Genomic DNA, 12,155 nt, shown 5'->3' with positions numbered 1-12,155 from the left:
TGGCTTCTTTTTAACTGTCCTGTGCACCAGGACTTCCCAAATAACAGCCAAGGCCAGTGTACTGGACAACACTGTCTCCTCTGAAAGGCGCACACAGACTCCTTCCAGAGGCACTCTCTGCCCCACGTTTGTACCTAGTTGCCTCAATCACCCTGACGGCAGAAACTTGTTCAGGGACTCTTTGCAAGGTTGACTTCACAAAGGGCCCCTCCCACAGAAGCGCTCTGTTACATAGCATCTGTATTCCTGGCTCTTGCCCTGCACCATCTGCAGTAAGACTGGCTAAAAGCACGACCCCTTAACACACCTCTGCCAGACAAACACAGCCCAAAAGGTAGAGTTGATGTGCTACTACTGCTTGCTCTAATTACTGGAGCACTCTGGACTAGTAAAACAATGGGAATGTGATCTAAGTCACCAGTGCCCTGGCTGCAAGGCTGAGACGGAGCAGGAAGAGATGCTACAATCCACTATGCTTGCTCGCTTGCTCTCAGTGATGATCGTGGCAGAACTGTGCATTATTAATACAGTGGCAATTCACTGGAGAGGTAGGTCAGCAGCCTCCTCGTTAATTTGATGGCCTCCCCCCCGGACAGCAGGAGGAGGACTGGATCCAATTAGGAGGGGAAGCGCCATGAATGTAAAGCAAAACTAGATTCAACAGCATTGACTTATAGCCCTCCTACCTGCTGCTCATCAGTCTGTTAGCCCACTCACTTCCTCAGCAATACAGGAACCCCTGCACATCCTACACTGCTCCTCCTCTGCGGGCTTTACGCCATAGCTGTTCCCTTGTATTTAGCTGGGGGCCTACATCAGTCAAGGAAGACAATGGCACGGGGCCCAAGGGCAGGGTTGTCAGAGCATTGGTATTTTATTGCAAAGACTAATTACATGACTGTACACGTCACACTGGGCAGTGTGTGCCTTCACAGGAGTTGTTACAAAATCCGTATCATACAATCAGCTACGTTGATCACCTACGCACAGGGGGGCACTTCAGAGTCTGCCAGCCCTTGGAAAGACGGGGTGGGGAGAGAAGGCTGGTCTGTCAACTCTGCCCTGCATTTAACCTCAGATGCAGGCCAGTTATTGAGGCACGAAGCAGCACTTGAGCCAAGAGTAGGCCAGTGTTACCACAGAAGGGGCAGTGGGCTGCTAGAAGCACAGGCAGCAATGGAGCATTTGCTGGTCTCCCTACTGGGTGGGACTTGTTCCTGCCCTCCGAGGTGAAGAGCCATTTCACAGGAACCGTTTGCCCTGAAGCCTGCATGCCCCCCTTTGTCTTACCTTGCAGGCACTTTTTGCCATGGTGCTGCTCAGAGCAGGGCTATAGTCCAGGGCCTGGAGGCCATGGCATGTGCTGGCTGAAATAGAGGCCTTGCTGAGAAGAGAAGGGTCTCTTCCTCCCAGACAACGCAGGACCACAGCATAGACCTCAAGGAGATGATTCATGCTGGCAAGAGAGGAAGAGCTGAAGGCCCAGCAGAGGCTGGAAGGGCTGGGTTAGCAGTGCAGAAGAGCAACAGGTCATTCAGCAACAGGAAGAGCAAGCCCAGTCTGAGGCATGCTGACCTGCTGTGCTTGGCTGAAGTGCTTTGGTTGCAGAAACGGATGCTGAGCTGGCTAACAGGTCCCTGAAGGCAGAGTGGGGAGAGAGAAGGCTCCAGCAGAGCAAAATGAGTGAAAAGGGCTCCAACCCCTGCTTCAGGGAGGCAATGGCTCCCTTCATGTGCAGGGGAAGGCAGGGGGTCAGAGAAAGCCACAGCAGTGCTCATAGGAGACGCGCTACCTTTTCTAAGCTGTCCCAGTCAGGTACACGGACACACGTCCTTCCCAAGAAGCCAAATGCCCAAGGCAGATGATGTCCCAAGTCCTGGTCTGACTCTCAGGGTCCCAGGTAGAGGTTGCCACCCAACCCCTGCAGCCTCTTGCATGCAGCTGTTCTGCTGCAATTAAGCTGCTTCTGCAGTTCCCCCAATGGCTTGAAACTCTCTCCGCTTTGCTCCCCCATGACTGATGGTAATGGACCCTCCCCGTTTCCTCCACTGTGCCTTAAGCACCCGCCTGGGGGAAACGTGCATACGAGGAGGCAACTTCTGATCGGGGTCCTATAGAACCTGCTCCAAGAGGGGCTAAGCTCCTGACCTTTCAGGATAAGGCCCTGGGTCCTTGCAGGGATGCAGGACACCAGCTTTGTTGCAAAACAGAGATCGAGGAGGAAGGAAAGGCCCCAGGACAAGTGCCTGAGCAGGAAAGGCTGCTGGCGGGTCTGGGAACAGAAGGGCCCCCTTTCGTTAGTGTTTCTTACAGTGATCACAAGTGAGGCCCTTCTCCCCAGGTCACACAGGACTTGTTAGCCAAAGGAACCAGGGGGCTTAGAAAGACTCTTTTGCCCCCATGCACACAATGAAGCAAGGCAGCTGCCAGAGAGCTCTCTCCCAGTCACTTTAAATACAAGCAGGCAGGGGGCAGGTTAGTAAAATGTACAAGTCAGTCTGGTCTATTTACAACCAATAAATATTGCAAAAAAATTCAGTAAACAGGTTTTTTTGTACAAAAATGCAAGCCCCTCCCCCCCACCCCCCTATTGTCCATGTTTTAAAAAGTCTTTAAAGCCCAAGGCGAGTGGCACTTTCTGCGGGTGGCACGGATGGAGGCAGGCGTTTTGCATTGTAAACTGCTCTGGTCCTCTCCGCTCTCACCCGGGTCATATAAAAAAAAAGGCTATTTACAAACGTCTGTACAGGAATTGGAGAAAACAATGGCTCCTCCTTGTTCCGCTGATGGCTCCCCGTGCTTGGTGAGGGGTGTTTTAGCCTCCAAAGAGACACTGGCATTTGATCTTTGGTGCAGGTTTGAAAATGACGGAGCCTGGAACATCAGAGTCCAGCCTGGCAGACCATGGGATCGGGGGAGTAAAAGGAGGAATGACCAGGCTTCCAGTGCAGAGTCCCAGAGAGCACCAAGTGCCTGCTGAGCCATCTCACACATCCAGAGAACGCTCATCCACAACCAAGCGTGGTGCTGAGTGGCTTCATCCTTCCCAATTAACTCCCCTGCAGGGGCAGGCAGGTGGCACAATGTCTCAGGAGAGAAAAAGTGGGACCTAGAGGTAAAGCAGCCCTGGGAGACGGCAGAGCACAGGTGGTGATGAACCCAGCCCTGTTGCTCCCAAGGAAGTTCCTGCTGACTCCCCAGTGACAGCTGGCGCGCCCCTCGCTCCCGCTGTATCCCAGGCAGACAGATGTGCTGACAAGTCGCCAGTCCTTCACTCTTTCAGACAGAAGGCACCTAAGGCAGAGAGGTGGGGTCTGGCTCCGGGCAGCTGGATGGCTGTGGTGGTGGCGGCACACGGTGGAAGAGGAGACGCCAGCCCCCCTCCGTGTAGAAAAGCCCTGATGGAAATGGGACACTGGCTGACACTGCCCCCCTCCGAGCACCGTGTGCGCTGTCAGTCCACCTGCACGCTGCCCTCACCCCCACCAGGCCGGCAGCCAGGCCCAGAGTAGCCTGCCCTCAAGGCCCAGTTGATGAGGGGTGCAGCAAGGGTGGGGCTAAAAGATGCCTTTGGCGATCTTCAGGCCCTTCTGCTTCATCCGGGGCAGGGTGGAGCTGGAGCCGTGCTTGATCTTCACCCCCTTGGAGAAGCCCCTCTTCTTGAGCACAAAGTCATAGTTGGCAGCAGAGTTCATGGCGTAGAAAACGTTGGCATTGTCAGGGATTTTCAGCTCTGAGAGGACACACGGACAGAGGTTGGGTCAGTCACCCCAGTGCTTGGCTGGGCTGAAGCTGCCTTCATAAAGGGAAGGGACATGTACGCAGGGAACTAAGTGGGGCAATGCTGGACCTGCTGGGATGATGGGGAACCTGAGGGAGCAGCAAGGCCCCATGAGAACAGGAGCGTAGGCTGTGCTTCCTGGCTGACTTGGGGCTCCTGCAACTGTGCAAGGTTCCCTGGTCCATGGGAGAGCAGGGACGCGCTCTGCCCAGCAGTGAGGTGCGGTGGGCTGGGGTGACAACTCATTTTCCAAGCTCAGCACTACAGTGGCCTCCCTATCGCATCTATGCCAGGGAGCTGGCAGATCCCCAACACCCCAGCCTCTCATGTTACAGTCCCCTGTACCTCTTTCCTCTGAGATGATCTGAACAAGCTCGTAGTCTTCCGGCCGGTCCCCGTCTAGGTTGTGTTTGGCCATCGCCTTGCGAATCACCACCGGGGTCTTGTCTTGGCTTGTCACCTGTGTAGGGAAGGGATGCATCAACCCAGAGGAACAAGACTGAGGACCCCAAAGCCACCGTGGCAGCTAAGGCAGAGCCCAGGCACCAGGATTCATTAGACTAGCAGCAATCCCCACCCTCCACCGCACCAACATTTGGTCCTCCTCCAGGACAGAGCTCTTCCAAGTGGGGTTGGAAGTAGGAGACGTCCTCAGGATCCTGGGCTGTTGGGCACTCCCACGTGGACACATCGCAGGAACCACCCACTCACCAAGATGCTCTTGTACATGTTGCCATTGTCCACAGCCAGGCTGACACGGATGATACAGCAATCGTCGATCTGCTGGTTGTAGAGGGGCAGTGAGAGGGAGGAGTAGCTGGAGATCCCCGAGATGGAGCGCTTGTGGGTGCGTGATGCCGTCACCGGCGTGGAGGAGACCGAGGAGGAGGAGGCGCTGCTGGAGCCTGAGCCAATCCCAGATGTGTCCAGTGAGGACAGAGAGGTGGATTCCCAGAACTGAGGGGAAGAGGCAGACGTGCAACGGCTTTCAGCCTCTTGATCCATGGGGGATCCCAGTAATGTCCCCTGGAGGCTGGGAAGGGAGCAAGGGCACAGAGCCAGGGCAGGGGGTTCTGTAACTGAAGAGGCAGTTACAACAATGGAGTGGGAGGAGAAAGTGCCCGAGGATACATGGAGAGAATCCCAAACAGAGCAATGGATGGAGATGGGAAGGCAGAGGGGCCTGGGGCTCCCGCAACTTGGACCCAACCTTTAAGGGGAGAATGCAGGGGCCCACCCCACCCCACCCCACCTCCAGACTGAAGGCAGAGGTGCCACCCCCATGCCCTGGGCGCACCTGCCTCCTGCTGCCCTGGGCGCGGGGAGAGCCCGGCGAGCTGCCCCGTACCTTCTTCTCCTGGCAGTCGGGGGACTCGGGGATGAAGCTGATGTTGATCTCCTCCACGTCAGAGCTACTGGAGCCGGCAGAGGTGACACTGAGTGAGTCAGTGGTGTCCCCGCTGCACAGGTACTGCCCGCACTTGAGCTGGTCGAAGGACTTGGAGTGGGAGCTACCACTGGCACAGGGTTCGGCGCTTGGCGGCTGCCGACTATCAGAGAAGAGAGCGGCCCTGGGTGACCACGCTGGTATGTCAAGCAGCCAAGGGCCCTAATCAGCTCGCTACCTCACAACCCACGTCTAGGTCCTACGGCTCAAAGAGCTGCCCACAGATGTCTCCGAGACCCCTGGCCTGGCTGGATTCCAGCCTGCTCCATTGCATTCTGCAATACTGAGCCCTCACACAACTGCACCGATGCCCCCTGATGTGACCTGCAGGCCTAGTCTAATCCTATGCCCCCTCTGTAATGCTGCACACATGAACCTCGCTTCTGCCTTCACCCCCCAGCGATAGCCTCCTGGTGGCTCCGTCAGCTCTCCTCCGTCTAGACTGGCCACATACAAGCACCCCAGGGACAGGGGAGACTCACTCGCTCCATCGCTTTATGATGCCCGTGTTTTTCTTTGCCTTCAACGTGTTGCTGGCTGACTCAGACAAGGGCTCGATCTCACATGACAACCCATAGCTGGAAAGGGAGAGAACAGACAGTCAGCTTGGCTGCAGCCTGAGGTGAAGCCCATGTGTTTGGGCTTGCACCCCTCCTTCCCCCCATTACCACTGTGTGAGCAGTGCAGAGAAGGCAAGAAGGAATAGATCGGTCTCAGCCTGCAGGATTAGGGTGACCACAAGTTTCTGGCAGGGCTGAGTCTGGGTATACAAGGCAGGGGGCTGCCCAGGTGCCAAGGTTAGACGTCAGCCCCCAGGCAAGAAGGCAGGCCTAGTTGCATAGGCAGCCCCTAGTCTGAGGGCTCAGCCCACACCCTTCACCAGTGTCACACTGTCCTGATGAACAGAAACTTGGGAAGCAAATGGCGACTGCCCAGGCCCTTATATGCACTGAGGAGAAGGAGCTACAGACCCCGAGGCCTTGTTAGCAACTTGTAAGAGGTTTGAGTTTGAAGGAGCCATGCTCCCATCCCACAGCAGTGTGGAACGAGGGGAGTCCTCAGAGGGGCCCTAGGACTGAAGCATCTGGCGTGGGCTCACCTCTCGGCTTCGCTGAGCCTCTCCACGCCGTGGAACCACTCTACGAAGCGGTCCTCTTGCGTGAAGCTGTAGTTGTTGCAGGCTGACTGCAGCAGCTTGATCTGGGCAATGACTTCGAACTCCTGTGAGCAAGAGAGGCAGGGACACTGATTGAGGCCTGACTCCCACCCACCTTGCCCTGGTCAGACCTCCCCAACACAAGCCCTCTCACTTTCAGATCAGTCCTGAGGGCCATGTGTGGGAATGGCTTTAACTGAGCAGCTCTGAGCAGCCTGCCAAAGCTCAGTGCTCCAAGCTGCAGGACAAGAGAGGGCTAGAGCTAAGACAAGAGGGGAACCAGCCCCAACTGAACTGGAGTGGGCCAGGGGGCATCCAGCCAGCCCCATCATCTGCCTCACTGCAAAGTCTGAACATGACAAGCACTCACCTTTCTTCTCTTCTCAAAGTTGATCAAGCCTCCCTGAAAGACAGAAGTCAAAGGAACATTATAGCAAACCACGCATGGGAAGTCCCTATCCCACAGCCTGGCATGGATCATGCAATGCAGCGAGCCTCCGCCAGGGGACAGTGTCAGCACAGCAATGTATCCCTACATGCCTATGGGTAGGGGAGCCAACTATGTTTTAGCCATTTTAGCCAGTTCCTGGGAGCTTCAGGGCTCTGGGAGGAGAATGGGATTAGGAGAGCACACAGCAGGGTACGTACATCCAAGAAATCCTTCATGGCGGTATCAAGCATCACCAAGTCTGTGAGGAAGGTGCCCAGGTAGGGGATGGTGCCTTGCATCACACCCTGCAAGAGGAGAACAAGGGTCAGCTGGAGAAGCCTGGTCACAGCCCCTACAAGGACACTGGGAATCCAGAGGGCAGTGGCGCCCAACTCACCATCTCTCTTTGCTGCTGCTGGCGCTTCTGGGCCCTCTTGGGGTTGATTTCCAGGGTGGCAAACTTCGAAGTCCCCTCCTGGATTTGTGGGAAAGAGAGGTTGGCTCATCACTAACACTCGCTAATGCAAGAGGCTCCCATGGATCACAAACTCCAGCCTCTTTGGACTTTGTGCCACGCTTACCAGCACTCGCACTGAACCCCAGGGTGGGCTGGGAGTGCCGCAGCCCTATGCAGGCAGGAATGGATGGCCTGTCCACACAGGGCACCTTGCTGGTCCCCATGATATAACTGGTGCTGGGATATAGGTACACTCTCTGGGAGTAGAGCGAGCAGCTTTTTCTGTCTGAGCCTAAACATGCCCTTAGTGTGAGCTCTATTCCTGACCCTGCCACTGACTATGGGGTAAGGCTGACTGAGCCATGGGTTTCTCTGCTGTTGGGTCAAGCGGCAGCACAGCTCCTCCTTTGGAAAGAGCTCTGAGATGTCACGGGAACTGCCTGCAAGTAATGAGCTGAACTGGAAAAAGGGCACGTTACACTGGAATCAGAGTGCCCTCACAGGGACTCGTGCCCTGGATGTCATTCACAGCCTGTCCATCAGTGTGACACTCCTAAGCCAACAAGCCTTCAGTGTCCTAATGGAGAAAGGGATGATCTAGGCCAAGTGCTGGCACTAGCACCACAGGCAGCTTCTGCTGGGAAAGCCACGCTGCCTTCCCTGGCTCCGTGCATCAATACAGCAACAGGAGGGTTTGTTCCCTGTTGGATTTGGTGCTCCCAGCCCAACCAGTGCTGGGATGAAACGGCCGTGTGAGTGCTTCCAGGGACAGACAAATGTTCCTGCAGCCACTGGCAGCCTGAACAGGCTCCAAGAGGGACTGAGAATCTCTGGGACCCAGAGGAGCTTTTCCTACAGGCTAAAAAGCAGGCATCTCCAGAGGGGAGCTGGCAAGGGCAGCACAGCATCATGCATGGCAGCACAGACACCCTTTGCATTTGGGCCTGTGGCTTTTGGCAACCTGGTGATGCCAAGACTCCAGCATGAACAATCCCTATGCGGTTCAAGAATGAACAGGCTCCAGTTCTCCTCATAGACCAGGACACCCTAACACAGCACAATGCCACGGGCATCAGCAGGGCTGCTCCTGAATCATGCTGGTGGCTGTGAGAGCAGAATCAGGCCCAGTAGAGAGATGTGCACGTGTGTCATTCCTATGGCCCCCAAGCCAGTTATTTCCTTTGTGGGGAGACAAGGGAGAGGGGAGCCAGGAGTGACTGCTCTATTTTGGCTCCAGCCACTGGATTCACAAGATCCCACAGCCAGTTTCTGAGACATTTAAAACCTCACGTTCATTCATGGGGAGACAGATAATGAGAAGCAGAGCCAAGAGCCAGTCCAGTCTCCATGCCACAGCTTATATCTGGCCTGGCCTTGCAGAGGGAGAGCACCACTATCTCTGTGCCAGAGAGATAAGGAATGGGGAGGGAATCCCTGTCTAGATGCACCCTCTCCCCTTATCTTCTGCCTTCACTGGGGATTTCTTTGTTGCCAATGCCCAACCCAAGCTTGAATGGAGCAATGTGTAACACAGCAGGCTGCCTCAGTCACTGCCTAGCTGAAAATCACAAAGGAAAGCAACACAGCACCACTGAGGAGTTGCATGTACAGCAACTCCAGAGCCAGCCCATAAGTAAACAGTCTCTGCTCATCCCACAAATCAAGCCAGGAGGAATTTCAGAAGCCTCCTGGCCCTGTCTCCCTTGGTCCAGGGTGGTGGAAATGGCCTGTTTTAGATAGGTAAACCTATTCCCAAGCCCTTGCTGGAGGCTGCAAGGCTGTAGGGTCTTTGGGGCAAACTTTTGCTTGGGCTTACAGGATATGCTCCTGGTCTGTTCCCCATGGGCAGAGGGTGTGTAAACAGCTCAGCTTTAAATAAATTCAAACCAGGGCCCAATCTGGCCTGATACACACTCAGCCTGAGAAACACATCTATCAGCATCTATATGGGCAAGCAGAGTGTGTGGAAATGCTGGTGAACACAAGGCATGCCCTGAAGACTCTCTAAGACCTTGAGCAGCTCGTGGTATACACTGCTGCAGAACTCCCTGCCCCACTGCAACCTCCTCCCTGCAAGCCTGGGGTTGGAGCCCATGGTCAGCAGTGACGCAGGATGCTGGGGGGATGAAAGCAGCAGGTGGAACAAGCTAGGACAAATTTTGATGGCACTCCTCGTACCTTGATGAGAAGCTCCCGGCTCAGCGAGTGGTTGTTCTCGTCAGAGAAGATTTCTGATAGCTCATGAAATGTGCGGAAGCTCTCCCTGCTCACAGAGAAACAAGGAGGCATGAGTAACAGTGCACCACTCTTTGCCTCCTGGTTTGGACAACCCCCGCCCTTGCACTTCTCTATACCCCTCTTAGGGCAGCATTCACTAACCCCCAATGCTGCTGGAATGCAAGAGCCCCACCTTTTTCCTCCACCTTTTTGCCTGAGCCCAGCCCCACCGACTGAGCTGCCTCCCCTCTCCTCTCCTGAGTACTGCAGGAGATTTTCCCAGCATACACAAGGAACACGTCTTTTTCCCACTGGCTGGTGGATTTGCTGACACTGCAAGACATTCTCAGGCTGGCTAGGCCCCTCAAGGGCACACAGCTCTTCATGGCACCACTGGGTAGCACTGGTAGACCTTCTTCATGTTATATCCACACTAGCAGGATACTTCTGGTATTTTACCCTGGACGCTGGCTTTTGGACATGCTGCATCCAAAAACAGGGCTTTGGACAGGGCTAGAGCTAGCAAGGTCACCCAGGCCACATTCATGCTACCAGGGGACCCCACTACAATAGGGCAGCCCTGTGACATGAGTCCTACGTGAGGCAGAGGGGAGCTGCCTATTCTCCAGCAACAGCTGGACCCTAGTGGACTCTGCTCACCGTGACACTTCATCCCAGGTCTTCTTCAGTCTGTGCACAGCGTTGTACTGCAAGGCAGAGAGAATGGCACGGAGAGAGGAGAAATTCTTCAGGATGCGGCACTCCTAGGGGGACACAAGCCAGTGACAGGGCTGGATGTTAGTTGGAGATGGCGCACAAAAAGGATTATCAACTCCCCCTTGGGCAATGGGGACAGGTGGGCCAGATCCTCAGCTCAGTCAATCCGTGCCAGCCCACTGACAGCAGAGACAGGTTGCTGCCCACCAACAGGGGCTCTGTCCATAGCACTTCCCAACCCCTTTCAGCCTGCCCACTCCTGGCCCACCTCTGCCAGGTTGCTCATATCCCTGTCTGGGATGGGAGGTCATTTAAAACAGATTAATGGGTGACTGGGGCTGCGCAGGCTTGGGGAAGCTGAGGCATAGACAGAAGAGACCTGCCCAGGTCCCCTAGACTGACCTGGGACAACAGAGTGAGCCGGTGGCAGAACAGATTAAAACACAAGGCTCTGCACTGCAAAGTGGAGCCCTAGACCAGCAGTTCCCAGCCTTTTTGTACCAGGTACCATCTGTAAACATTGATGGCACAGTCCTGACCTAGTGGCCCTCACTCCTAACCTGGTGCCCCCCCAACTCCCAGCTCTCCAGTGTGTGGGGCATACGGGCCACAAGCAGCCCCTTGCAGGCTGGAACTCTGCCAGCCTGCAAGGGAAAAGACATGGCTTCCCATGTTTTTCCCCTTTAAAGGACAATCCATTTTTAAAGTTTGTTTGTGACACTTTCATATATTCTTATGACCCACTTTTGGGTTGCACCCCACAGGTTGAGCAATGCTGCCCTAGACCATAGTGCTACAAAAACCTCCCGCCAACAACCAGAGACAACTTCCAGGGGCCAGTTTCGTTTACCCGAGCCACCTCGATCCACCGCTCCACCACTTTGGCTCTTTGCTGTGGCTTGAGCGACCGGTCCCCGAGGCACATGGCGATGACGCAGTTGGTGACTCTGTTGAACTGGGAGACAGTAGCCCGAATGGTGGGTGCCAGATGCTCTTTACCCTTCTTGTCACGCTGTGACCAGATGCAGCCCAGGCAGTGGTACGGAACCACTTTCTTAAACAGCTCCTGAAAGAGAAAGGGATGGAGATGGGTTTGTCTGGGGATGTCTGAGAAGACAACGGGGGAAGCAGGAGATGTGGGGAGCAAGGGGGAGAGACAGTGAAAGGCCGAGGCAGACTGGCAGACAGCTCATGGGCTGGGCACAAGCATGTGCCCAGAAAGCAATCAATGCCTACTGCCAAACCAATACTCACAGCATCCATCAGTGTGAACTGCTCGGCTACCATCTCCGGGGAGAAGGAGAGGAAGTCCGGCTTGCCCTCCCCCAGCCCGTTCTCCTCCACGATCTGGAAGGTGCAGCTGGTGTGGTCCACGGCTGCAAGACATGGGGGACAAAACTAAGGATGACCTGCAAGCCCCCTGGCCCTTGCTATGCTGCATGTCCCCTTGTTCCCCCCTTGCTATACTGCAAACTCCCTTGCCCCACCCCCCATCCCTGCTAGCCCTCCCACACCCCAAGTGCTCCTCTTGCACATGTGCCCAGACCACCCCCGCTCCCATGTGCAGGCACACATACACCCACACACATCCCACACACACTGGCAGGGCAGATGGAGGTGCCCACACATCATGTCTCTGCAAGGAATGCCACCCTCCTGGGGGGGATCTGGTGCTGGAGAGGCTGCCTTAGACAATCGTTTGTCACCTGAACTTGCCTGCAGCCCCTTCTGTGGGACAGCGAGAGGTCTGAGGGCCTGACGAGCGCAGGGAAAGACAGATCAGACCTCACTGATATGGGAAGACTAATCCAGATTAACTACAAGGAGGAGTGGTAGCTAGCTAGTTCATCTGCCCAAACCCCCTGCATCAGCCCTCACGTTCAGAACCAAAGCATCCTTAATTCACTTCACCCCAATTTGCCTTTGACTGTGCAGCAGGTTTCTTTCAGC

At 55.3% G+C, this 12,155-nt stretch overlaps 1 protein-coding gene across 4 annotated transcripts in view; it reads right to left on the bottom strand.

The window, feature by feature from the left end:
* Positions 1 to 855: 855 nt before the first annotated feature.
* RALGDS (ral guanine nucleotide dissociation stimulator) overlaps positions 856 to 12,155 on the bottom strand; it is a 99,159-nt gene continuing 87,859 nt past the window's right edge. For 3 of the 4 annotated variants that reach the window (XM_090022045.1, XM_090022044.1, XM_090022042.1), the window contains exons 6-18: positions 11,460 to 11,581; positions 11,056 to 11,271; positions 10,149 to 10,252; positions 9,450 to 9,534; positions 7,212 to 7,289; positions 7,033 to 7,119; positions 6,755 to 6,787; positions 6,328 to 6,449; positions 5,711 to 5,806; positions 5,079 to 5,331; positions 4,493 to 4,738; positions 4,127 to 4,241; positions 856 to 3,733 (exon numbers count right to left, since the gene is read on the bottom strand). In XM_090022045.1, coding sequence (XP_089878171.1) covers positions 3,558 to 3,733; positions 4,127 to 4,241; positions 4,493 to 4,738; positions 5,079 to 5,331; positions 5,711 to 5,806; positions 6,328 to 6,449; positions 6,755 to 6,787; positions 7,033 to 7,119; positions 7,212 to 7,289; positions 9,450 to 9,534; positions 10,149 to 10,252; positions 11,056 to 11,271; positions 11,460 to 11,581 — 1,733 coding nt within the window. In that variant the 3' untranslated portion in view covers positions 856 to 3,557. The remainder of the gene's footprint in view (positions 3,734 to 4,126; positions 4,242 to 4,492; positions 4,739 to 5,078; positions 5,332 to 5,710; positions 5,807 to 6,327; positions 6,450 to 6,754; positions 6,788 to 7,032; positions 7,120 to 7,211; positions 7,290 to 9,449; positions 9,535 to 10,148; positions 10,253 to 11,055; positions 11,272 to 11,459; positions 11,582 to 12,155) is intronic. The other variant, XM_090022043.1, reaches the window with a different exon arrangement.

This window comes from Crocodylus siamensis, chromosome 11 (genome assembly GCF_052110815.1).
Source record: "Crocodylus siamensis isolate JL-2025a chromosome 11, ASM5211081v1, whole genome shotgun sequence".
In the NCBI taxonomy this organism is placed as follows: domain Eukaryota; kingdom Metazoa; phylum Chordata; order Crocodylia; family Crocodylidae; genus Crocodylus; species Crocodylus siamensis.
The sequence above is the reverse complement of the archived record's forward strand: the minus strand, read 5'-3'. Positions and strand labels throughout refer to the sequence as shown.